This window comes from Mesocricetus auratus, unplaced genomic scaffold, assembly GCF_017639785.1.
Source record: "Mesocricetus auratus isolate SY011 unplaced genomic scaffold, BCM_Maur_2.0 Super-Scaffold_100028, whole genome shotgun sequence".
Classification (NCBI taxonomy): Eukaryota; Metazoa; Chordata; class Mammalia; order Rodentia; family Cricetidae; genus Mesocricetus; species Mesocricetus auratus.
Genome location: NW_024429209.1, coordinates 1,779,579 through 1,807,513, shown reverse-complemented (window position 1 = coordinate 1,807,513; position 27,935 = coordinate 1,779,579). Strand labels below are relative to the sequence as shown.

At 38.1% G+C, this 27,935-nt stretch overlaps 1 protein-coding gene across 10 annotated transcripts in view; it reads left to right on the top strand.

Moving 5' to 3' along the window:
• Ncoa6 (nuclear receptor coactivator 6) overlaps positions 1–27,935 on the top strand; it is an 82,405-nt gene that overhangs the window by 13,756 nt on the left and 40,714 nt on the right. For 3 of the 10 annotated variants that reach the window (XM_013124077.3, XM_013124076.3, XM_005084634.4), the window contains exons 1-5: positions 11,720–12,091; positions 19,620–19,721; positions 20,772–21,051; positions 23,896–24,051; positions 27,031–27,153. In XM_013124077.3, coding sequence (XP_012979531.1) covers positions 20,817–21,051; positions 23,896–24,051; positions 27,031–27,153 — 514 coding nt within the window. In that variant the 5' untranslated portion in view covers positions 11,720–12,091; positions 19,620–19,721; positions 20,772–20,816. The other 7 variants (XM_040732681.1, XM_040732679.1, XM_021235668.2 and 4 more) reach the window with 7 other exon arrangements.

Below are 27,935 nucleotides of genomic sequence, written 5' to 3'. Positions count from 1 at the left end.
AGCCAAAGTGGGTTTCTTTGGCTGACCCTTTTATCTGACAATCTGTCTGTACAGATCTCCAGACCTGTATGGTTAGCTAGTGGCTAGATCTGCCCTCTGATCATTGGGCAAGCTTTTTTATACAAACAAGATATCACCACATTTCCACTTTTTTGTCTAAAAATAAAAAAGGTTATAACATAAGAAAAACTATATACAGTAACTATATTAACTATATACAATATATACAGGTAATAAATACATCAACAATGTCTAGTCCATTAACATTTGACAAATTGCGAAAAATACTCCATATCTATTCTATCTTGGTGAGTCTAAAAGTTCGTACTTAATTTACTTTCTATTTTAACTTGCATTACAAAAACTATCTTTTTATATCTCTCAACCTTATACACTTTACATTTCTTTAGTGAATTTCTTTTCTGAATCTGGTAACAAAGAAAACGATAACAGTAAAGTTTTCAACCCCATCAGAGACTTGAGAAGGAAATAGTATTACCTGAGTAAGCAGGAAGTGTAAGCAAGAGACTTCCAAACAAAACGTGTGAAATGACAGAAACAGCTGACTGCCTGGATAGTCACCCAAGGTTCCTCTGCAACATTGGGGCATCCATCTTTGGACTACAGGCCTCGCATATCTGACAGACTTTTCTGTGAAATAGGATATTCTGAAGGACTGTCCTATCTTGCCTTGGCAAAGTTTGGCAGTTCTCTCGTTTGTGTCCTGCTTGTCCAGTTTGGATAGCATACTGTCAGCAGTTGAGGCAAGAGCACTTTCTTGCACAGTGACTAACTTTTGCCACAAAGAAGGTAAACTTTTGGAGTTTCTTCGATGCCCATCTTCTTCTCTGAAGTAGATTGGTACTGCCAGGAGCAAACATGTCTCATTGTCATTTAAAAAAAGAAAGAAAGAAGGAAAATGTGTTATTTAAACATCTTAAATATCATATTCTGCAGATCTCTGAAGTGCTTGAAGATGACCTGTCTATCTAAAATATATATCTGTTTTACCTTGAAGATATAACTAATATGACTATAAGTTTAATTGTAATAGGTGACTAATTACTAACCTGCATTTTTTATTATCTTAAGTAGTTGGTAATAATAACTTCAAAGCTAAAAATTTGCATTACATTGTTAAATGAGTTGCATAGTTACAATAGCTTCAGCAAGATTAGAAAATATATACAGTACATTCTAACAAAAATAATCTCAACTTTGTGTCAATATACAAAAATTCCAAGCCAATATAAAATATTTAAAGATAGTAATTGTTTTTGTTTTTTTGTTTTTTGTTTTGGTTTAAAAGTAAATTCAATAATCTACCTTTTTATCCTGTTTCTATATCCCCTTTTTTTCTTTTCAGAGTAGTTTTAATAATCTACCCTTATCATATGTATATCCTCCTTTTTTCCTTTTAAAACAAGAACTCTGAATCTAATCTTCTTTGTTTAACTTTTTTTCCTGACCATTACCAATAACATCTTCTAACCAACCCTCCCGCAATGGCAAACATCCATAACCCATTGAATGACCAAAACCAAGCACCCCACCTCTTGGGTATGTGGGTATCATATTCTTAAATTTACTCCTGCTGTCTAGGGGCAATGGCATCTTTAGGGGATTCTGAAAAGAAAAGAAAAATTTGGGTAAATTGTCAAGTCCTGGGAGAGGTAACTGTATCATTTGTTGTCCAGTCTCTGTGTAATGGGAAAGTGCAGGACTTGTCTCAGGTCCTGGCTAGAGTCGTCTGTGAGGCTGGGTAATCTCAGCGAGCCACCTCGAAATTGTCCTGAGCAGTTTGTAGTCCAAAGTTGACCTTTAGGAGGTGTTTTCCAGCTTAGTGGAGTTATCATAGTCCTGATGGAATTGTTATTGTGGGGCCCCATCCTCTGTAGAGAATTCAAAGGTTGTTGATAGGCATGGTCATGGTTCACTGCAGAAAACTTAAACATTTTAAGTGTCGTATGAAGCATATCTCAGGGAGGTTAAAGGACCAATGTTTGTTATGTACATCCAGAGTACAAAAACTTAATTCCTAGTTAACTGATAGGGTCTCATCCAAAATCATGTACAAGAACCTAGATGAAACCTTTTCCTAGAATTAGTGCTGTATATGACCATTAATATCATGACAAAACTTTAAATATATATATATGTATGTAAATCTTATAAATTTTTAGATAATATTTATACCTCAAGAAAAGCTTCAAAGATTCAAAATAGAACCAAAGGATTATGAGATTAGTGACAATAAAATAGTACTTTAATTTTGTTTTTCTTCTATCTATATCAGGTGTCTCTTCTGACATGAAACAGAGATTTTGGATTTTACTTTAACAAACATGCTTGGGTTTAGAGAAGGAGAGAGCCACACTCCAACTGCAAAGCCAGCTTTGGTATCTAATTGGACTAGGACTACAAAAAGACCATTTGCATTATATGTCTGTAGAGAAAAGCATAGACAAACATTTGGGAACATTTATGAAATTGTATCTTGTTGGAAATGTGATAAATAGGCCAAATTATTCTTTTTCTTGAGACATTTTTTTCTGGATGATTTGTCCTTTTTCTTCATGTGTGTCATTTGTCCAGTGTCTTCAGATTCCCTAGTTGGATGCCTTCATTCTCCTGAAAAGACAAAAACAACACCCTCCCCTGAACCTAATTTTAGGGAGATTCCCTTATGGCAGATCAGTTATATCTGATCAAATGAAAAACATCTGTCTTAAGGTTAGTTTAGATTGGATAGCCATGTTGTTTGATTAACTATCACCTCTTCTAATCAGAGGTGTCTCCTATTCAAATCTAATCTTTATCAATTTTGATGGTATCCATAGCATTTCTTCTCCTGTGGAAACAAAAGTAAAACCCCTTTCCCCAGTATAACACATGTCCTGGTTTCCATTGTGAGGTCAGCACATCTTTAAAGTACACAGGTTGATTTAATTCTGTAGTTTTTCTGTCTCTCCACAGTTGTCATTCCTTTCTCATTAGCATTCAGAAAATTCAAAGTTAGACTCTTAATCTCAGGGTCATGGGTTCAAGCCCCATGTTGGGTGCCAGTACGTAACATGAGTTCTAATAGGTCTTAATAATAAAAGCTCGGTTGGAGTCACATATTGGGGGTGAAAGCTAAAAGATCAGAAAAGCGGAGAAGCCAGCCACTAGAACTTTTACCTCTATGAAGTCCTCAGACTGAAAAGAGACTGAGTTCTTGTCTCCTGCCTACATTCCTCTCTCTGCCCAACCATCTTACTTCCTGTCTGTCTGTACAGACCTCCAGACTTCTATGATTTGCTCTCTGATCTTCAGGGAAGCTTTATTTGTTAGAGTATAAACAAGATATCACCACAGCCTTCTGTACCTTACATATATTTTTATTATTTGGTAACAATATTGATGCACTTTTTTTTTTTTTTTTTTTGGTTTTTCGAGACAGGGTTTCTCTGTATTGTCTTGGAGGCTGTCTTGGAACTCGCTCTGTAGACCAGACTGGCATCGAACTCACAGAGATCCGCCTGCCTCTGCCTCCCGAGTGCTGGGATTAAAGGTGTGCGTCACCAACGCCTGGCTATTGATGCACTTTTAGTCATGTGTATGTATCTGCCATTTTTATTGGACACAAAATAACAAAACTTGATTATTTGGTGTTTAAATATTTTTCAGTTTGTTTGTTTTTATCTCTGTCTTGCAGTTCTCAATTGTTCTTCTGTAACATCTGTTTTTAAGCCTTTCCTATTTTTCTGTTAGACTGTATTCCCTAAAGTGATTTAAAATTAGGACTAAGGATATTATTTTTGGCTACCTTGTCATATTATTCTTTAGAATGACTACCAGTTTCTGTTGCTACTAGCTACTAGTTAAACTGGAATTTATATATTATTCTTGTAGCACAAGTGCAATACATCACAGTTTATTTGGGAGCTGTGTGATACTTTAAATACTTTATCATACAAATTTTCATACATACTAACTTCCTCCTGTCCTAGTGCCTGTCATCTGTTTAACATGTTGGTATCTTAATGGGTTAAACCATATAAAAATAAAGACATCTTGTTGGGCAGTGGTAGCTTGAGCCTTTAATCCCAGCAGAAGCAAACAGATCTCTGTGAGTTTGAGGGCAGCCTGATCTACAGGGTGAGTTCTAGGACAGCCAAGGCTACACAGAGAAACCCTATCTTGATAAACCAAAAAAACGAATAAAAGCATCTTGATACCATACTGTGGCATGCATCTCTGACAGAAATAATCACTGTAGGCAGACTTTTGTGTCCTACCAGCCAGTTCCCAAATAACCACACAGAGACTTAATATTAATTACAAATGCTTGGCCAATAGCTCAGACTTCTTACTAGCCTACCCTTACATTTTAAATTGACCCATATTTTTCTTTTATCTACACTCTGCTACTTGGCAATACCTTCTTTCAACATGGCATGTTCATCTTGCTTTTCTCTGCCTCTGCTCAAGACTCCCAAGTCTTCTCCTCCTTCTTCCCAGCATTCTCTTAGTCTGGTTCTCCTACCTAACTTTATCCCATCTAGCTATAGATCAGTCAGGCTCTCTATTAATAATCAATCACAGTGACATATTCCACATTTTCCCCTTATGTCTAAATAAAAAAGGAAGGTTTAACTTAACATAATACAGTTATATACAACAAAAAGAGTTATCATGTAAGAATTACAATATCTAGTCCATTTATATTTAGCAAATTTAGAGAAAATATTATCTAGTCTTTGTGAGTCTAAAGTTTTCTACCTAATTTACCTTTTTACCATAACTAAGAAAAACTTTAAGTCTAATTATTTAGTTTTTAGCTCTATCAAAGATCCCAGAAGGGTATAATATTACCTAATGGCAAGCACATCTGGCTGCTTGGATTCTTCTGTAAGGTTGGGGCATCTATCTTTGGCCTACAGGCCTAGTATATCTGACAGACATTTTTAAGAAGCAAGAAATTTGAAGGACTGATCCACCCTGTCTTGGCAAAGTTTAGCAGTCACTTTTTTGTGTACTGCTGGTCCAGTTTGGACAGTATGCTGTCAGCAATTGAGGCAAGAGCAATTTCTTTGCCCAAATGGCTAGTTTTTGCCATAAAGAAAGTCAACTCTATACGATGGTTCTTGGATGCCCATCATCCTTTTTTTTACGAGACAGGGTTTCTCTGTATTGTTTTGGAGGCTGTCGGTCCAGCCCAGCCTCGAACTCACAGCGATCTGCCTGCCTCTGCCTCTGGAGTGCTGGGATTAAAGGCGTGCGCCACCACCACCAGACCCACCATCCTTTTTTGAAGTAGATTGTGAAGAGCAGACATGTCTCACTGTCATGAAAAGCCTTTGGTTATTAAACATATTAAATGCCGTATTCTATAGGTTTTTGAAGTGTGTGAAGATCATCTATCTAAATAAATCTGTGTGTGACCTTGAAAACATACTTAACAGGACTATAACTTTGTTATAGAAAGTTTGATTATTATAGGTGATTATAATCAATCTGTATTTCTTAATTATACATTACATTTTTAAAATGAGCTGTACAAATACAATACCCCAAACAAGAGTAGAAACATACATACAGTATAACAAACTTAAATTTGTACCAATAAACCAAAATCCATGCTAGTGTAAAATATTTTTAGATCAATACTTGTTTGTTGAATTAAAATAGATCCAATAATCTATCTTTTTATCTCAACATTTCTATTTTATATCCTCCTTTTTTCCTTCAGTAAGAGATCTTTGAATCTAACTCCTTTTTGTTTTTTTAGTTTTTTTTTTTACTATGACCAATAATAATTTGTAACCAAACCCCCTAAACAAAGACAAACATCCATAATTCATCTTTTGGGAATGTAGATGTTGCTTTCTATAGACTGCTTCCTGCTGTCTGGGGATATTGGCATTTTTGGGGGACCCTGAAAAAATTTAGGATAATGGTTAAGTCTTGGCTGGAGTAGTCTGTGAGGCTGGACCATCTTAGCCAGCAGCCTTGAAGTTGTCATGGATGTAGAACTCTGAGGAAACTGTAGCAGAGGTGTTCTGAGATACTGGGTCACCTGGGTCATTTGTGTTTATTGGTATCTTGCTCCATTGCTCTGAAAATACATACAAGTATAGGCTGTATGATTTATATCTTATGTTAAAATGTTTTCTAGTAAAATATATGTTAATGTGTTTTGTATTTTTCTTAGGATTATTTTGTGTGTGTGTCTTTTTTTTTCTTTCTTTTTTTTGGTTTTTCGAGACAGGGTTTCTCTGTGGCTTTGGAGGCTGTCCTGGAACTCGCTCTGTAGACCAGGCTGGCCTCGAACTCACAGAGATCCGCCTGCCTCTGCCTCCTGAGTGCTGGGATTAAAGGCGTGCGCCACCAACGCCCGGCTTGTGTGTGTGTCTTTAGCCAGGATTTTTAGGGTGTTGTAACGAGTAGTTTTCCCCGCCAGCCTCCTGGGCCCTACCGAACTGTCTAAACCCCCAGATAACACACAGAACACTATATTAATTATGAAGCTGTTAGCCATTTGCTATTGTTTCTCATTGGCTAGCTCTGACTTAATTATTGACCCATAATCACCAATATATATTTTTATAAGGACTTATCTTCTAAGAACGCAGACTTGCTTTCCTCTTCCTGGAAATCACATGGTGATGGCGTCTTCACTACATTTGCCAGAATCCTCCTAGACTCCTAGTCCCATCTATGCTTGCTTCCTTATTGGCCAACAGTGCTTTATTGACATATACACAGGAATATCCCATCAGGGGGTGTTCTCTGATCAAACTAATTCATATCAACCTGGCATGAATCCATAGCCTCTCATTTCTTGTGCAAATAAAGCCATATCCTATCACCCAAAGCAACACACCTTTTGACTTCCATTTTGAAGTCAAGATTTTTTTTAATATATAGGTTGGTTTAATTTAGCACTTTCATAATACAATGTCTCTTAGCAGCTCTTTCATCAACAATCAAAAAGTTTAAAGATAACATAATAACATACAGGATTCAGACTCTCTGTATATTTTCCATCTTTATGTGGTTTATTATTTTGTTTTAGTTTGCTGCTTTTTTAAGGACTGTATTACTTTTAAACAACTTTTTAATTTATGACTGCATATACCTTTTTTCTTTTCTATAACAAGCATGTGTATATTTTATAACACACTGTAACCGCTTAGAATTTTTTTTAAAAATCTGGATCTGTTTTTATTGAGCATCTATATTGTTTTTTGTTGGAATGAGATGAATCTTAAACTGGTATGTCAGTTGCCGTCGGTGGGGGGGGGCAACCTCTGCTTAGAGAATGACACTAGTTCCTCCTCCCTTGGTTCTCTGAGATCTTAGCCTCAAGGCAGAGGTACCAGGAATCTATGTTTACTGCCCCAACTCTGGTAAGTTTTTGGACCCATGCTGCTGCCTGCTGTTAATGAACCCCATTTAAGTGTTCAGTAGCAGAGCCTCTTAACAGGGCCTCTTAAAAGAGCTGCACCGGTATTTGCTACTAGCATCGAACTTACCAGAGCATAGGAGGTTACCAAGAAGCCACATTAGACTTAATTTTTGTGTGTTTGGATTTTTTTTTTAAGGCCTTTTCAGGTTTTATGTGACTCTACATTGCTGCCTACAAATCACAATAGTCTTTTTTTTTCTCTTAAGTAAGTGCTTTGTTTTGATTAGAGTGTTGGATTATTTAAATAATCATTTTAGGTCTGACAGTATGGTTCATCAGGGAAAGTGCTTGCAACCAAGCCTGATGACCTGAGTTTGAACCCCAGGACCCACATGATAGATAGAAGGTGAGAACTTACTCCCAACAGTTATTTTCTGACTTCTGTATGTGTACATTGTGTGCATGTGTGTATGCCCACAAATGTAACAATTAAAATTATTTACAGTTGTAAGTATCTTTTTGGTTTTTGTTTTATTTTGATTTTTATTTTTTGTCTTTTGAGAGGGGGTGTCCTGGAACTTACTTTGTGGACCAGGCTGGCCTTGAGCTCCCAGTCATCTCCCTGTCTCTGCCTCCCAAGTGCTGAAATTAAAGGTGCATACTACCATATATCTGGTTTGTAAATCTCTTTTTAATGCATACATTGTATATTATATGCTAGAGTCAAATGCCTAGATAAATTGGAATCTTACTAATACAGTGAGTGCAACACTGGAAACATTTGAACAAAAAACATGAGCATTCACACAGAAAAGATTTTGGCAGATTATGTAAGCATGAACATACATGTTGCTGATCTTTCAATTCCCGGACAGTCATAACAAAATCTTTATCATTTATATTCAGCTAGGGGAATTTCTTGAAAAGTATCCAAAGGGAATAAATAACAGCAGATATGCCAAATGAGGTATAAGCACCAAAGTAAGGCTACATAATTATATTCAACAGGAAGCTCACAGTACTTAATTTTGTGGTGAGAAACAAAGCCTGGACTCAGTACTGTTATCTAATGTGCCAGACTGAAAAGGGATTTTGCAACTTAGTCAGACAAAGAAGCAATATACTGAGGAAATTTTATACCAATAATTGAACATTTGGACCTTAAGGAGAAGGACAACCATAATGTGTTAACATGTTTTTAATGGATTTCATCTATGTTCAATAACAGTATCTTGGGATTCATTTACTACATCAAAAAGGCAATACATCATTCTAAATTTTCTACTTGCCTTGAAGAGAATATCTATTGTAAAATTAACTGAGATTAATTCACCTTTTAAGAATTTCCCAGCCAGTGATAGTGGTACATGCTTGTATTCCTGGCACTTGGGAGGCAGAGGCAGGGGGATCTCTGAGTTCAGAACTAGCTTGATCTACATAGTGAGTTCCAGGCCTGACAGAGCAACATAGAGACCCTGTCTGAAGGGAAAAAAAAGAACTCCCCCTGTTCTTTCATAATCTTTTCATTGCTTCTTTCAGGTTCTTCATATTTTTAAAAAGTTTATTTTTATTTTATGTGTATGAGTGTTTGCCTACATGTATGTATGTATGTGTATAACGTGTGCCTAGTACTCATGGAAGACAGAAGAGGGAATGGAATTCTCTGCAACTGGAGTTAACAGGTGGTTGTGAGCCATTATGTAGGTGCTGGGAACTGAACCTAAATACTTGCAAAAGCAGCAAGTGCTCTTAATTGCTGAGTCATCTCTCTATCCCCTTATCCATGTCTTTAAAAAAATGTTACACTATTTAATATATGGTCCTGCAATGCTTGACTCCCATGATACCCCCTGTTTGCCACATTGCTATTATTTGAGTGATCAAAGGACTGAGGTGGTGATTGCTAGGTCTTTCTATTGTAAAGTTGCATTTTTTTCTTTGTGATTTCTTAGAAATGTGTATCTGAGACAATATATTGTATTAATTAGCTCATTGTGTTGCACTTTTCATCTTATTTGGCCATTTGTTCCATATGATTTGATACGTTGCATTTATATTTATGTTATGCACATAAAATTATATTCAGTATAACCAAAATTGATAGACTATTGTTACAGATAAACTTCAGTTCAGGAGATAACTAAAAGCAGAGCTGGGGAGAGGAGGTTGCACATAAGCACCTCCAATATAATTGGAAGCATTTTTTTCATAGGATTTTGTGATGGTTGTGCCTGCTTTTTTTCCCCTCTGTGTGTGTTTTTGTGTATCTGCCTCTCTCTCTGTGTGTGTGTGTGTGTGTGTGTGTGTGTGTGTGTGTGTGTGTGTGTGTGTGTGTGTGTTTGTCTGCCAGTCTGTCTGCAGATACCAGAAGAGGGCGCTGGATACATGAATCTGGAGTTGTTTATAGGAGGTTGTGAGCTGCCTGACATGGGTGCTGGGAACTGGACTCCAGCCTGCTAGAAAAATAGCAAGCACCTAGCACCTAATGTCTGAGCCATTTCTCCAGCTCTGTATCTGTGTGAAAACAAACAAATGAATAAATAAAATAATTTTTAAGCAGGCAAGTCTGTAAAGTATAAAGCTCTTTAGTTAAAAATCTTCTTTTTTTTTTTTTTTTTTTTTTGACAAGTGGTTTCTCTGTGTAGCCTTGGCTGTCCTGGAACTTGCTCTGTAGATCAGGCTGGCCTCAAACTCAGAGATCTGCCTGCCTCTACATCCTGCGTACTGGGAATAAAGGTGTGCACCACCACCTGATCTACAACTTCTATTTTTATTTATCTTTTAATTTTTTGCCCTTGAGTATATCATACATTTCTTTCTAAATCATAAAATGATATCTAATTAACTTTTATTAACTGCATATTCTGTTTATGTACTTCAATGGATAGATCTGAGTCTTTCCATTATAAACAATCTTACATATTATTTATATATATATATATATTTTTTTTTTTTTTGGTTTTTCGAGACAGGGTTTCTCTGTATTGTTTTGGAGGCTGTCGGTCCAGCCTGGCCTCAAACTCACAGAGATCTGCCTGCCTCTGCCTCCCGAGTGCTGGGATTAAAGGCGTGCGCCACCACCGCCCGGCCTATTTACTTATATTTTTAAAAGTAGAGTTTTTCCTTCTGTAAATCTCCAAATGATAAATTTCAGTTTTACTTTAAACTGTGAGATAATTTTTTGACAAAGTTTATCATACTTCCATACCCACTTACACTGGAGAAGAATAAATGTTTTGTTTATAGTCCTTGAATGTTTTAAAACCTAAAAGGAACCTGAAAATCTATTTAGCTGTAGCTGATGTTCTGGCGCATTATTAGATAACTCTAAGGAAAACTGTAGGTTCATAAAAAATGTGTCTTGCTTCACAACTTTATGGACGGATGGCCACAAGAAGAACTCAAGGCAAAGCCACCCTAGTATGGTTGGCCTCTCTTTCCATATTACATTGTGTGCTAGTTTAGCTGGTGCTAGTCAAAGTCAGGCATGGTGGCACACACCTGTAACCCTAGCACTTGGAAGGCTGAGGTAGGAAGATTAAGAGCTTAGGTTAGCCTGGGCTACAAAGCTGTGTAACTAAATAAACAGTTAATAAAGCTATGTTATTCTGAATATGTATGCCAGCTGATGTTAGTATTTGAAAAACGAACACTAGTAGGTTAGGACATGTTTGTATGGGGTCTAGGCTTTATTTCGTTTCCATGGATAGATGGTATAGTAACTGTACTGTGGCACAATTGTGGGTTTTGGACATTTGTGTTTCTGTTTGTTTGTTAGTTTTTACACTTGTCATTTATAAAATATTTATTTCAGAATATAAAGTAAAAGCTAAATTAAAGTGTATGATGCTATAAACATACTTATAGTTAAAAACAGAAGAACACTGATACGGACTGTATGGGCAAGCTGGGACAAATCAGCTTATCTGTGAGACTCCAATGCCTAATATAAATCTCTTAGGGGTTCTACATTGGACAAATACATATAGCCTTTCTCTCTCTTCTTTCCTTTCCTATTCTCTCACTTTCTCTTCTCCTATTGCCTTCCTTTTTTCCTCTCTTTTGAGACAGTCTCAAAGCAGTTCACAGACTAGCCTAGAATACATTTTGTAGCCCAGGCTTTCCTCGATGTGTCTGAAGTATGTTAATTGAAATATAACATTCATTAAGAAAAAAATGTGCCAGGTAGTAGTGGTGCACACCTGTAACCCGAGCACTCCAGAGGCGGAGGCAGGCAGATCTCTGTGAGTTCGAGGCCAGCCTGGTCTACAGAGTAAGTTCCAGGACAGGCTACACAGAAAAGCCTTATTTCAAAAAACAAAACAAACAAAAAGCACAAACTGTAAAGATCATGATTTAAACAATGAACTGACCTGTGTAAGTAACTGTTATATAGCTGTTTGAAAATACCTTGAGCATTCTTGGTGATGATAAAGTTTACTTGCTAAAAACAACTGTACTAGGAGACTATATGTCATTTCTCTTTACAACTCTTTAGAATAAATTAACAGAAATAATCATAGGTGGAATTTGGCCAGTCATCAACATTTACTTAGAATCTGTTTACTGGGTTTATTTAGTCTTTTCTGATGTTTCTCCTCTTCTTTGTTCTTTTCCCCTTTGTCTAGGTCCTGGGAGGAATGGAGAGGGGTCCTACTGACTACCTTCTCTGAAAGTGGTCAGAGAGTTCTTAAACAGGTCTGTCAATTCTATGGAATACAAATAAAAGTCGGGTGTCTTGAAATACTTAGTTTCAACTAAAAGGATTGAATTAGAAATAAACTTAATTTTTTTTGGCAGTGCTGGAATTGAACCTAATGGCTCATGTGTTAGGCAAGCACTAAACCACTTAGCTGTCCCTGAGTCCATAAACCTTAAAAATTTTAAACATTTATGGTGTGTGTGTGTGTGTGTGTGTGTGTGTGTGTGTGTGTGTGTGTGTGTGTGTGTGTGTGAGAGCCATGGTGTTTGTATGGAGACTGGAGGGAAGGTAGTACTTTCTATCATCTGAGTTTTGGGAAGATTAAACTCAGGCCATCAGGCTTGGCAGCAAGTGCTTTTACCTGCTATGCCATCTCACCACCTAAACTTTACCTTTTAAAAAGAAGTCATTTTGGGCTGGAGAGATGACTCAGTGGTTAGGGCCACTTCCTGGTCTTCTTAAGGTCCTGAGTTCAATTCCCCGCAACCACATGGTGGCTCACAACCATCTGTAATGAGATCTGGTGCCCTCTTCTGACCTGCAAGGATACATACAGGCAGAACACTGTATAATAAATAAACAAACAAATAAGTTTTTTTTGACAAACTCAGTTTATAACAAAATATTTTACTTTAGCAAGCTGCACTTGGCATGGAAGGCAGGCAGGCAGGCAAGCAGGCAAAGCAAAGCATTTGGCGATATGGAGGTCAGCCTGTAATCCCAGCACTTGGCTGAGGCAGGAGTATCATGAGCCTGGGCACATATTGAGTTTAGAGCCAATCCGTAGAAAGACCCTGTCTCAAAAAGTTGCTACCAACAAAGCATTTGAGTTATGTCTTTATCAGTTGCGTCAAATATATGAAATATGGGTGAATTTTTTATTGGTTCCATAGGAAGAACCAAGAATAGATGAAGAGGTAAATTTCTCAGTTGTCTATGGTTATGAAAGAGAATAGAAGCATAGATAAAACCTCCAAAGTAAACTATTTATTTGGCCCTTTCTGATGTTAGAATTCCCAACAACAAGCTACCTTAGTAGACCGCAGAAGGTCTAGTGTCTGTGTCATCACCAATCAATTTTATCATTATGCAGATACAAACTTTGGCTCAGGGAGTTCCTAAGCTTGTCTTTTCACTGGAATCACCTGGTATCCTTGAATTTTTGATCATCGCCTGTGCTCATTTTTAGACACAGTAATTAGCTCAAATTGTTGATCTTTTTATTTTATATATAAACACAGATACATGTCTACACATACCTCCTCCAGCCCTACCCTATCCCTGTCATTTGCTTTTTCTTTTGTTGTGGTGCTGGGGTTTGAAGGCAAGATGTTGCTTATCCTAGGTAGGTAAGAGAACTCCCTCAGCCCTGAGATTTGCTTTTCTGTTGGTGATAATGATAGCTGGTTGTTTTTTTACCCTTATATTGTCATTTATTTCAATGTCCTCCCCCTTTGTTTTCTTGCAGAATTTTGTTTTATTTTGTTTTTTGAGACAGGATCTTACTAATGTAGCCTTGGCTGGCCTGGAACTCGCTATGTACACCAGCTGGCCTTGAACTCATAGAGATAGACTTGTCTTTGCCTCCTGAGTGCTGGGATTAAAGGTGTCTGCCATCATGACCAGCTATTCGTTTGTATTTGATCAGTCTTACAGGGCTTTGGATTTTTTTTTTTTTTTTTTTTTTTGGTTTTTCGAGACAGGGTTTCTCTGTATTGTTTTGTACTCTGTCCTGGAACTCGATCGGTAGACCAGGCTGGTCTCGAACTCACAGAGATCCGCCTGCCTCTGCCTCCCGAGTGCTGGGATTAAAGGCATGTGCCACCAATGCCCGGTAGGGCTTTGGATTTTGAGTCATTAGAAAAACCTTTCCACTTAAAGATTACAAATGTTTGTTCTGTGCTTCTGTAATATTAAAATGTAATATTTGAAGTTTTTGGTATGTTTGGAGTTATTGTGTGGCAGGAGAAATAGGTCTAATTTTATTAATCTTCTAGATAACTACCTTGTTCTATTATATAAAGACAAGAAATCATTTTTTCTTCACCTTTATGAGATAGTAAAATTCCAAAATTCAGTTAATCTCCAATCCACTTATGTAAGTTTTCATAGTAGTTTTAACTATTAAGAATGTTTGTTAATGTGTGTGTTACTTGTGTGTTGTTTATGCATGTGGAAGGTGGAGCACAGACCATTCTTGCCTAGAAGTCAGAGAGGACTTTGGATGCCCTGCTGTGTCACTCTCCACCTTATTCCTGGAGCTATAAGGTAGCCAGCAAGCCAGTGATCCTCCTGCGTCCACCCCACAGTGCTAGAGTTACAGGTGCACACATGCCATGCCCAGCTTTTTATATGGGTGCTAGGGATTTGGGTTCTAATTCTCATGCTTGCATAGCACCCACTATCACTCCCTGAGCCATTTCTGCAGCCCCTAATAAAACATGTTTTAATCTGATAGGGTTTAAACTGACTTCTCAGCATTTTCCTACAAACCTTAGAGTCTTGTTAAATTATAAATTAGGGAGAACTGATACATGTCAATCTTTATACATAAGGGTATTATTTTATCCATGTCTTTAAAAAATTGTTATTCATAAGCATTTAAAAAAATTTTATGTATACAAACATTTTGTCTGCATGTATGTATGGTATGTACCTGGTGCCCAAAAAAGTCAGAAGAGAGCTTCATATCCCCTGGAACTAGAGTTACGGATGGCTGCAAGCCACCATGGGAGTGCTTGGAATCGAACCCAACAAGTGCTCTACTAATGAGCTCTCTCTCCAACCCCCTTCATAAGTATTTTTAGGTTTCTTTTTATATCTTGACCTTTCTCTTTAGCTAATTAAAGATTCTAACTTTCTTGTCACTATTAAAAATGAGGTCTTACCCCATGTGCTGATGACTACATAAGTAATAAATGCTTTTTTTCCCCTGTATATTAATTTTGTACCATGCCACTTTGGTAAATTTGGTTATCTGACCTTTGCTTGGCTTTCAAGAACACAAGTCTGTCGTTTTTGTTAATTTTACATTCTTTCTGATACTTTTAACCTTTGTTTCTCGTTTGATGTTACTGATTTTTATACATCTGTGCTCCTGACTTCATTGATACGCCTGTGAGTGCTCCTCTGTGAAGCTGTTGCTGACTTGTACTTGTTGTTCTCTGTGTGTGGCACTTCACATGTGCAAGTACTCCCTCTCCCAGCTACACACTGGTCCTCACTTTTGTGCTGAGGAAATAAATTTTGTCATGTTAAGAAAGCATTTGTTTTTTTGTATTGTTCTTTTTTGAGACAGGGTTTCTCGGTATAGCCTTGATTCTTCTGGAACTTGCTATGTAGACCATGCTGGCCTTTAGCTCACAGAGATTCACCTGCTTCTGCCTCCCTAATGCTGGGATTAAAGTCGTGTGCCACCAAAGCTGGGCTATTTGTATATTTTTTTGAAATTTAGAAAAATTGTCATCAAGAATGAATGTTTAAGTCAGATGAGGTAGGCATGTAATCCAGATATACTGGAGGCTAAGGCAAAGGATCAAAAATTCAAGGCCAGCCTGAGTTACACATTGCCAGTCCAGCCCAGGCTGACATGGTGTCACACACCTTTAATCCCAGCATTCAGGAGGTAGAGGTGGATGGATCTATCTATTCATTTGAGATCAGGCTATGGTGTACATAATGAGTTACAGACGGCCAGGGCTACATAGTGACACCCTGTCTCTAAATATATAAATAAATTGCCACCCTAATAGTTAGTGCCTGACTCAAAAAAAAAAAATAGGGTGTGGGCACCAGGGAAATAGCTAAGTGGCAAAATTAAAATGCATTTATATAACACCCTAGATTCAGTACCCAGTTCAGAGGACAGGGATAAGTTATATCAGTGGAGAGAACCACATAACATCTTCCCCCAGTTTCCTGATACCAGGTTTGCTTTGAATTCCAACAACAAACTTCATTTGGTCATGATGCATTATTATTCTTTTAAAGCACTGCCAGAGACTACTTAGAATTTAATTCAGAATCTCACACATTGGTGTGAGACCAAACAGTGTAAGAAAGATTGATCTGTAGCTTTCTGCCTACAAATTATTTATATTTACTTCATAAAGTGAATTGAGGGGATGACAAGATTACTTATTCCATAAAGGTGTTTGCTATGAAGCAGATTACCTGCATGCATTCAGTCACTGGAACCCACAAAGAAGTGGAAGGAGAGAAGTGACTCTCTGAAGTTGTCCCCTTGATCTCCATGTGAGTTCTGTGGCCTGAGTATGCCCACATCCATACAAAAGAAAATAAACGTAATTTTAAAAAAGACTTGAAAGGTTTTCCTGTGTGCTCTGGGACAACTTCAGGGCCATTAGACTTCTGTGCTCTTTAAAGGGTTGTTTAGTTTTTCATTGTTTGCACAAGGAAGCATAATTACATCGAAACTCAACTCAGGCCTGTCACTTCTTTGAAGAAGATGGGTTCTAGAGATAAGTTACCCATACTAGCTTAAGGGCCTAATGGTCTGGCCTGACTTTAGTCATTCAAATAGCATAGAGGTCTTTTAGGCTATTAGCCACCTTGGTCCTGGTTGCGGGAGCTTAGGGGAGCCCCTGGCCATACACATAATATAAGGTTCATTTAGACTAATGGATAGCTCTGGTCCTGGTTGTGGGGACTTGGGGAGTCCCTGACTGTGGAGGTCATTTAGATTACTAGCCAACTCCAGTCCTGGTTGTAGGAACTTGATATGGCCTGGTCCAACACAGGACACAGATCACCAGGCTACTAAGTACTTCCAGTTCCCAGCTTTCTGAATGGAAAGATAGGTTTTTACATCTTTCCTATTGGGAAGATAATCCTGTGTACTTAACAATCCTGGTCTCCCTGGATATCTTTGGGTACAAGGATCTTCATGCTGTGCTCTCAACATGGGAGTATTATAATATTTATCTCGTAGCTGCGCATGAATGCCTTTACAGGTGGATCTCTTGAGTTCAAAACCAGCTGGGTCTGCATAGTAAGTTCTGGAACAGCCAGGGCTACACAGAGAAACTAACACTGTGACCCAACAGGAGTATCTTAGTTTAGATTGTTTGTGGAAGTTATTTTGTCATGTGACACTTAATGCAACAAGTGTGGAATAACATTTTCCTGTCTCAAAAAAAAAATTATACCGGGCGTTGGTGGCGCACACCTTTAATCCCAGCACTCGTGAGGCAGAGGCAGGCAGATCTCTGTGAGTTCAAGGCCAGCCTGGTCTACAGAGTGAATTCCAGGACAGAGTCCAAAACAATAGAGAGAAACCCTGTCTCGAAAAACCAAAAAAAAAATTATGATGAACAAAATCTTGACCAAAATAGTCTTCAGTCCTTTTTAATTTCTTTGGTGCTTTCCTTTTTGTTTTGGTTTTTCAAGACAGTTTTTCTGGTAGTCCTGGCTGTTCTAGAACTCAATCTATAGACCAGACTGGACTCAAACTCACAGAGATCTTCCTGCCTCCGCCTCCCAAATGCTGAGATTAAAGGTGTGCACCACCAAGTCCACCCGGCCTCCTCTGTGAGCTCTGCGAGAAAGGGCCCTGGTGTGTAGCCCAGAATGGCCTTCAATTTGTGCCGCTCTTGCCTCTGAGAGGCTCCTCCTGGCTGACTGTAGGTGTCCCGTCAATGCCTTCTTCTCTTCTCTAGTTGAGATCTGTTTTACTGATATATTCATTTTGCTCCCTTTTATTGATTTTTAATTTTAATGATTTTTTCCAACATTGAGTCAACTATTTAAATCATTTGTTTACTTCCCCCTTACCCTTCATGTAGATAAATATTTTATGACTATGAATTTTCTTCCTCACTAGCTTGCCTGTGTTCTTTGGTTCCTATAGGTAGTATTGATTTGTAATTTTCTAGAAAGTTTTAACTTCTGCTTGCTATTTTTTTATTAACCTGAGCCCATAGGTTTTGCTGTTCTTTTTTTTTTTTTTTTACGAGACAGGGTTTCTCTGTATTGTTTTGGAGGCTATCGGTCCAGACCGGCCTCGAACTCACAGAGATCCGCCTGCCTCTGCCTCCCGAGTGCTGGGATTAAAGGCATGTGCCACCACCGCCCGGCTGCTGTTCTTTTAAGATGGAAAGCCTTCTTTTGTTGGTTTTATTTTGAGTTAATCATTTTAGTGCACTGTTACTTGGGTATTTGAATACTTCATTGTTGCTTTGATATATTGAAATTTTTCCTTATGACCTAACTTTAAAAATACCTTTTTCTTTAATTAAAAAGTGATTAAACATGGAGACTGGAGAGATAGCTCAATGGTTAAAAGCACTGACTGCTCTTCCAGAGGACCAGGGTTCAATTCCCAGCACCCACATGACAGCACATAACTTTCTGTAATTCCAGTTTCAGGGGACCCGACACCCATGGCTAAACACCAATGTACATAAAATAAAAATAAAAGCAATTAAGCATTGGTTTTGTTACTTATTAATTACTAGTACATATCCATCTAAAACGTCAAGATTATAAAATCAATATTGAGCTGGCAAGATGGTTTAATTTTTTTTAAATCATGCCAAAATAATTAATTTCCCACATATAATTTATAAAGAATGCTTTAGAATTTAAAATTTTATAATTGAAACTATTATATTGTGAATAAAATAGGAAAAAAACATTTGTTCTTTGTGGAGTTTAAAAGTAAAATTGATATTCTGTTAGACAAGAGTCTTGTGGTACAAATTCTAATAGGTATTAATAATAAAAACTCCGAGTCAGCTATCGGGGTGAAAGCTTGAAAGATCAGAGAAACAAAGCAGCCAGGCACTAGAGTTCTTACCTCTACAAATTCTCAGACCAAAGGGGCCATCCTGTCCTCAGACTGCCTGCCCCAGACTGAATCCTCAGATGGCATGCTCTGACTGACTGCCTAGACTCCCCTGAGCTCGTCTCCTCCTGCCTTCCATTCCTCTCAGCTCAGCCTTGTGCCTTCCTGTCTCCACCTAGTGCTGGGATTAAAGGTGTGTCAGTCCAGTGCTGGGATCACCTTTGTGAGAGCTCTGTTTCTCTTTTAGACTGAATCAATTTTGTGTAGCTCAGGGTGGCCTTGAGCTAACAGAGATTCGCCTGTCTCTGTCTCACAAGTGCTGGGATTAAAGATGTGTACCACCACTGCCTGGCCTCTGTGGCACTGTTTGGGTTCCTGAGTTTTGCCTCTATTTACATTCTGTATGAGAGGTAGGACATTTTTTAAGATTTCTAATGATAATTCTTATTTAACAATTTCTACTGGGGAGCAGGAAAGTGGAGTTGGGGGGGCAGGGGAGGAGAGGAGGGAGAGGGAACTGGGATTGATGTGTAAAACAGTCTTGTTTCTAATTTAAATAAAAAATAGAAAAAATAATTTCCAGAGTTTCCATATTGGCTTTATAACTTACATGTTTGCATTTTTACCCTAATATCTTTATAATACTGTGGTTTTACTTGCCTCTCTCTTTTTTTTTCTTTCTTTCTTTCTTTTTTCTTCTTCTTCTTTCCTTTCTAAAGAATTCTGGTTTGGCTGCTACTTTGAACTACAAGCCCCAAAGATGCCACCTTGTTTGGACTTAGATGATGACCTGGAAAAGTGATAAAAATTAAGACATTTTGGTAAGTGAAACTTTATGTAAGAGAATTTTTTAAGTTCATCTTTTTGGTCTTTATTTTAAATTTTATTATATATATATATACATATATATATATATATATTGTGTGTGTGTATGTGTGTGTTTCTTTCATGTATGTCTGTGCCCCACATTCATGCAGTTCCCATGGAGGTCAGATACCCTGGAACTGAAGTTACAGACAGTTGAGCCTCCATGTAGGTTCTGGGAGTTGACAGTGTGAGGTCCCAAGGCTTAGAAGCAATGCATTTACTTGTTTAGCTCTCTCACCAGCCTGTGTTAGTGCTTTCCACCTACTAATTTTGACTTGTTCTTGTTTTACTAAGACTTTGACATATATCATTATGTTATTTTTCTTGCAGTTCCTACTTGAAAAGCCTGCTAAATAGTTACAGATTTTGGGCAGTTTCAAGACTCAGTCTTTTCTCTAGCTAAGTTGAAACTTTTAAGCCTTAAAAAAATCTTTAATATTTTTAATTTATTTACTTGTAGTGTTTATGAGAATTTTGTTTTGTTTTTGTTTTTCGAGACAGGGTTTCTCTGTGTAGTCCTGACTGTTTAGAAGTAGCTCTGTAGACCAGGCTGGCCTCCAACTTAGAAATGTCTCCCTCTGCCTCCTGAGTGCTGGGATTAAATATGTGTACCTCCATTGCCCTGGTGTTAAATTAGAATTTTTAAAATGTGGCTGGAAAATAAATATGGTTGTTTTACAAAGGATTTTATGGATACTGTTGTTTTGTTAGTTTGAGACAAGGTCTTAACTCTGCAGCCTAGGGTGGGCTCAAACTTGAGATCTCCCCGCTGAGATTACAGGTATACACTGCCACAGTCCTCTTCTTTTATTCCTGTACCCTTTGTATATTCCTCTCAATATCCTAGTCTTACAAAAAAAGTAGCATACAGTACTATGAAAGGAAATTTTACTTAGTGAATAAATTACATCTTTTACATAAGTATGGGTGATATGTTAAATAACGATATATTGAATATATGATATGTTATAATACTCTGCATCCCCCCCCTTTTTTTTTTGAAGGTTTTCTTATTGTTCACTTTGCATATACTTCTGGAATAAAGCACCATGGTTTTGGATGACCTTCCAAACTTTGAAGACATCTATACTTCCCTGTGTTCATCAACAATGGAAGACTCGGAGGTGGATTTTGACTCTGGACTAGAAGATGATGACACAAAAAGTGACAGTATTTTGGAGGATTCCACGATTTTTGTAGCCTTCAAAGGAAATATAGATGATAAAGACTTCAAATGGAAACTGGATGCAATATTAAAGAATGTGCCCAACTTGTTACACATGGGTAATTGCTTTAATTTTTGCTTCCTTTTGGTTATTCTTTTTGATTGTTTGCCCTTTCATGGTTACTGTCAGTTCTGCAAAGTAAATTGGAAGGCTGATTTTAAGTGCAAAGGTAGAACTTTAGGGGTTACTCGTTTACCCTTCCATGTTAGCATGTCTTGTCATTATCATTTTTTATTTATTTTTTGGTTTGTGTTTTAGAAAGAAGGCGGGTCTTATTGTTGAAGACTGAGTTTATAGTCTTTATTACATCATACTTACTTACTTTGTATATGTAGGGTGGGTATGTGCCACATATGTCCTTCTACCATGCAGGAATCAAGGATCAAATTCAAGTCATCGGGCTTAGTGGTAGGTAACTACCCACTGAGCTATTTCACTGGCCCAGATTGTATTCTTGACTCAAAAACATTTTGTCAGATATTCTCAGGTATGATGGAAATTTTAAAAGCTTTTATTTTCTCCCTAAAACAGGAATGTAGCCCAGGCATGGTGATCTTCCTGAAACCCTGAGTCTAGCATTACAAGTATAGGCCATCTTGCCTAGTTTTAAAAGTTGCTAGTAGAGTTTAACTGTATTGTAACTAAACATTTTCAACTATATTAGTATTAAAACTAGTATAAACACAACTGACGTATATGTAGAACATGGGTAAGTTTCCAGTAATCATCAGATTGGAAAGAAACTTTGGGTTTCTATCTTTTGGAACCAGGATCCACAATTTTTCAGTGTTTGGAGACATGTGTCCAGATGCCATAGAAAGTCAATAGATTTAAACCTTAGAGCTGGGTTTTAATGCCTTCTCTAAGTTCATTAGGTAGCTGCAGCTTTCTGGATCACTTAGCCTCTCTCTGGGCCCCAGACCCTTACCTGTAAGAGAGTGTTGGCTAAATGTTGTCTAACCATTTTTACATTTTGTGAGTATATTAATCCCATTGCCCTTAGCAAGTGATCTGTTGTGTTGTTGTTGTACATTAGAGCAAATGAATTCTGTGTTACTATTTAGTACCTAATTGTTTAAGAGCTGGAAGAGGCTTAAGTGTAAAACTCTTTCATGGGTGTGTGGATTTTGAGAAAGCATATTCCTGTATGGCCATTTTATTAATATTGAAAGATGTAATTGAATGAAGCATATAAACCATTTAGTTGATTTGAGTTAATAACAAAAGGGAAATTATTTAGTTAGAGCTGCTGGATAACTTTTATTTGCTTCCTTGTCTGTAAAATGTAATTATAAACAATTATTACTGCCTCAGCTATTTTTTAAATCTTTGATTGTAAAATACATATAGCAGAATTTGCCATCTTAACCATTTTTATATGTGGTTCAATGGTACTTAAATACAAATTATAATATTTTATAACAATCACTAGCAGCCATTTCTATAACTCTCATAAAATTAAAATCTGTACCTATCATATAACTCCCCATTCTCTCTCTATTTTAGCCCTTAATAAGCACCATTCTACTTTCTGTGATATTTTTTAATTTTTAAAAATTAGATTTATTTATTTATGCACATGGGTATTTTGCCTGCATGTATGTAAATGCCCCACATGCATGTAGTGCCCACGAAGCCCAGAAGAGGGTCTCAGATCTGCTGGAACTAGAGCTGTAGCTAGCTGTGAGTTGCTATGTGTGCTGGGAATTGAATCTCAATCCTCTGGAAGAGCATCCAGTTCTCTAAACCACCGAGCCATCTCTCCAGCCTTCTTTCCATGATTTTGACTGTTACCTACGTCATATAAGCAGAGTCATATAGTGCTTGTCTCTTTATGACTGCTTTATTTCATTTAGCATGGTATCCTCAGTGTTTCTCTATGTTGTAGCACATGATGGGCTTTACTTCCCATTTCAGGCAGAATATTCCACAGAATTTATGTATATATCACATTTTACTTACTAATGTTTATCTCTTGCTGGGCACTTGGATTGCTTCCATGGTTTAGCTATTATGAATAATGCTGCAGTAAACATGAATATAATCTCCCATATCGTGCTTTTGATTCTGATTCCTAGAATTAAAAGTGCATATCATTATTTTTTTTAACTTCTTACCATATAATTCTCTTAGCAGATTGTACCATTTGTGTATTCCCATCATTAGTGAACAGGGGTACCCAATTTTTCCATATCATATGCTGTATCCCTACCTCCAAGACAGGGATTCTCTGTGTAGTCCTGTCTGTCCTGCGTTTCTCTCTGTAGACCAGGTTGCCCTTGAACTCAGAGGTCCACCTGCCTCTGCTGGGTCACCTGAGTGTTGGGACTAAATGCATGTGCCACTACTGCCCAGCACTATATACTATTTTTATAGTAGCCATCCTTATAAGATTTGGTATCTAACCACTCTATAGTGGTTTTTGATACACAAAATTGTTAGGAAGTTCAGTATTTCTGTTTTTTTTTCCTTGCCTCTTTGCTGCTGTATCCAAGAAATCAGTGCCAAATTCAAGGTGGTGAAGGTTTGTTACATATTTTCTTCAAAGATTTTTTAGGTCTATATTTAAATATTTGTTCCATTTTCAGTTAATTTTTGTATGTGATATTAGGTTAACTTCACTCCTTAGCATGTATAAATATACTTTCCCCAGAAATTAGTTAGCTTTTGTGTATTCTTAAGAACATGTCCTGAAGTTTGTGTTGCTTTCAGAATTGCAGAATGCCAGATGTATTTCTGTCCTCAATGAAGCTTACCTGTTGAATGTGTTTTCCTCCCTCAGTTTCTTGTGCTTCAATGGGATCTCTACTTTTACCTAAAGTAGTTTTTGTTTTGTTTTTAGTTGTATATCCTCTAGTTCCTACAAAATTGATAATGTTATTCTCTTTCCTACATGACCAAGAATCCAGCAAACTAAAGGTACAGAAAGTGGAGCCCTGGAACAGCGTGCGTGTCACATTCAACATCCCCCGAGAAGCAGCGGAGCGGTTACGAATCCTGGCTCAGAGCAATAACCAGCAGCTCCGGGATCTGGGGATTCTCTCCGTTCAGATTGAAGGTCCTTTACTTTGCCATGTGCCCTTCTGAACCAAAGTACAGTAACAGTGGTATCCAGCATAGTCTGTTCCTCTGCTCTTATGTCTGAGACTCTCAAGCAGCTGTGTATCCTGTGCTTCATGTTGCAGTACCTTAGAATAAAGAGGCATTGAGGTATTGCTGCAGCCTGAAGCATCATTCTGTTGGCTCTTTTGCCTTTGGTCTCAGGCCTTGATTTTACTTGTACCCTGCAAGAAACTGATTTGTTGTTGTTTTTTTTTTTTTTGAAGAGTATCTAGTTTTAATTGCTATCCTTTATTGAATAACTTCACTATTTCCTTTGTTTATCTAGCCGATTAGGGAGTCCTGAATAGTTCTTTTGTAAGTGTAATCACTGGAGTGACCCTCTTGAATGTAAAAATATGCTCAACCTAATACATACATAATCCAGCTTGCCCTTCTGTTGCTTGCTGCTGTTCATAGAACATAGGCCAAAATCTCTACCATAGATAGCCTCGAGGCTTGCATAGTCTAACGTCTGTCTTCCTCATATAGACTTATGCCACACACACACACACACACACACACACACACACACACACACCCCGGCAGCTCTCTGCTTTCCAGTCTCCCCAGTTTTCATTTGGTTCTTTGAACACACAGTTCTTCCTTCTGCCACAGACCTTTTGCACTGTTGCCTTCTGTATATGAAGAACTATCTCATTCCTGTTCTTCAAGTTAGTTTTTGCAGCCTTAAGTCTCTGGCTGACTCTGAGTCTGTTACTATGCTCTAACAAAAGTCCTTTTCTCCCAGATCATTTATCTCACACTTTCCTTAGGGCAGGTATTTGGTTACTGTTTCTTCCTCCATGTACTTTAAGTTCTAGTAGGAAAGGGATGTTGTCTGGTTTTGCTAACTGTCGTATTTCTGTAAAAGCAAGGAAAGATATAATGTCATTACTTTGCTTTAGTACCTGGTATATAATTATACTATTATTAGGAACTCAAATGAGCCCATGATCTTTTTTTTTTTTTTTTTTTTTTTGGTTTTTTTTTTCGAGACAGGATTTCTCTGTGGCTTTGGAGGCTGTCCGAGCCCATGATCTTAATAAGGACAACTCTATGATTGATGTAAATTATATCTATAGTTGATGTAAACATCAACTGTGGGCAAGTATGCAAGAGTTTCTTCTTTTTACAAATTTTACATAGTGTGTGTGTGTGTGTGTGTGTGTGTGTGTGTACATGTAGACAACCCATGGGAGCCAGTTATCTTGCTCCACCTTGTGTGTCCTGGGAATCAAATTCACGTCATCAGGCTTGAAAGCAAATGCCTTTGAGCCTACCTTGTGTTCTGAGACAGTCTTTCACTCGGGCTTGCCAATTAGGCCAGGCAAACTGGCCATCAGACTCCAGTGATCCTCCTGTCCCTGCCTCCCCTGTGCTGAGATTACAGGTGTGGCCCACTATGCTTTGCCAGGCTTTTTTTTTTTTTTTTCAATGGGTGCTGGGAACTCAATTCAGGTCCTGAGCAATCATTTTACCAACTAAGCTATTGGCAGTGGAGAACTGCCAATAAACAAGGAGTGATACTACTTGATTTCATTTTTCATTTCAAGAATTCTTCTGCTTCGGAAGCTGAGTGAAGTAGCTCACACCTATAATCTCAGTACTCAGGAGACTGAAGCAGGAGGATTGCTATAAATACAAAGAGAGCCTAGGCTACAGGGTAAGATCCTGTCTGTAAATAAATAAATAAATAAAAACACCTCCCACCCAAAAGAAAAAAAAAGTCCTACTTAAAATGTCTTAAGTTTAATATATTAATAGTTCCTTCCTCCTGGTGAGACCTCCAAAACCCATATTTTCTTTGGCTTTCACTCTTGATTCCTATAGGCAAGTGAAGATATTTTATAGCCTCTAATGATTGTTCCTTTATTGGGAGGATGTTGTTCCCTAGGACCAACCAATCAGTCCCCTGATTAAACTCTACACAGAAAGTTCAGTGACAGGACAAAGCAAAGTATCTCCTTATTAGCTTCCTGCTGTATCTTCAGACTGGAAACCAAGATCCTACAATATGAAAGGAGTGGAGAAGATGGTCCCTCATCTCCCCAGTGACAGACTAGCTGTATCTTAACTGTCCACAAGATGGCAGTGTCTGCTGAGGGTTAAGTGCAAGAAGCACTGTGAAACTTGTCTCAGCAGCTGTTTTCATTAGGCCTAGTTAAGATTTAAGTTTCCTTAGTCTGTTTAATTGAAAAAAATCCTACTGATGTTACCTACCAGGTGAAATGCAAATGAGATAGAATAGTGAGCTGACTCAGAAGTTAAGAACACTTGCTGCGCTTGGAGAAGACCTAGGTTCAGTTCCCAGCACCCACATAGTGGCTCACAACTGTCTATAACTCCAGTTCCAGGGGATCCAACACCCTCTTTTGATTTCTTTGGATACTGTATAAATGTGGTACACATGCATATATGTAGGCAAAAGACTCACAAATATTAATTTTTTTGTTTTTTTGAAATAGGGTTTCTCTGTGTAGCCCTAGCTGTCCTGAAACTCACTCTGTAGACCAGCCTGGCCTGGAATGCACAGAGATCCACCTGTCCCTGTCTCCCAAGTCCTGGGATTAAAGGCGTTCGTCACCACCACCCAGTTCACACACACGCAGAGTACAGAAGATTGAAAGCATTGACACAACACGTGCTTGCCATGCAGGAGGTCCCCAGCAATGTCCACTCACATGCTGGTCTTACCTTGTGTCACAGAGGTAGTTAGAAGAGATTTCTGTATTTATCATTATAGGATTTCTCTTCCACAAGCCTGTAGGGATGTTTTTTTTTGTTTGATGTTTTGTTTTAAATAGGATCTTGTCTATGTAGGAGTATAACCTAGAGCTTCCCATTTCCCTCTACCTCTGGGGTGCTGGGTTAGGGGTAGGGTTAGTATCAGTATTTTACTCTTATTTCCATTTTATAACTTTACTATAATTTTCAGGGGAAGGTGCTATCAACCTGGCTTTGGGCCAGAACCGAAGCCAAGATGTGAGAATGAATGGACCCATGGCATCTGGAAATTCCGTTAGGATGGAGGCAGGATTTCCCATGGCAAGTGGTCCAGGTGAGGCTTCCTACTTACTTGTGTGACATTTTACCAGTTTTGGACTAGATATTTGATCTCTCTCTCTCTCTCTCTCTGGTCTCTCTCTCTCTTGTTTCTTGAGACAGGGTCTCTGTAGCTCTGGCTTCAGGTTTCTCTGTAGTCCTGAACTCACTCTGTAGACCAGCCCTCATGGTTTCATGCATCTGTCAAAATCTGTGCTGTTGGACTGATGTGAAGTGTCATAATTAATGGAAAATGTTTAACCTGGTGACTTATGTGTAGGCCTGGTCCCCCATACAGCTCTGAGCAAGTGTTAAGGCAATTTGATATTAAGTCATAAGTGGCTGGGTGATGGCAGCACACGCCTTTAATTCCAGCACTCAGGAGGCATAAGCAGGCAGAACTCTGTGAGGTTGAGGTCAGCCTGATCTACAGAGCAAGTTCCAGGACAACTACACAGAGAAACCCTGTCTTGAAAAAAATATTTTTAAAGAAGTCGTAGGTAGGACCATTGCCACTGCTAAAAGAGTGACAGAAGTGCATTAGCAACAACCTAGCCACCATATGTGTCACTAGAGGAAAGAAATGAGCAGACCTGGCAGGAAAGCCAGGGAATCTGGGTTCTCATCTCAACGCCTGTCAACAAAACACTAATACTTTCTGGCCTTAGGTGACCATAAACATCTCTAATTATACCCTGGAAACAATGTTAGAGAGCCCATCAAGTCTTGAATTGTCAAGACACTTGTTAAACTGAGGCCAGCACACTGATTCGCACATCTAGTATCTGGCTAGTGGTA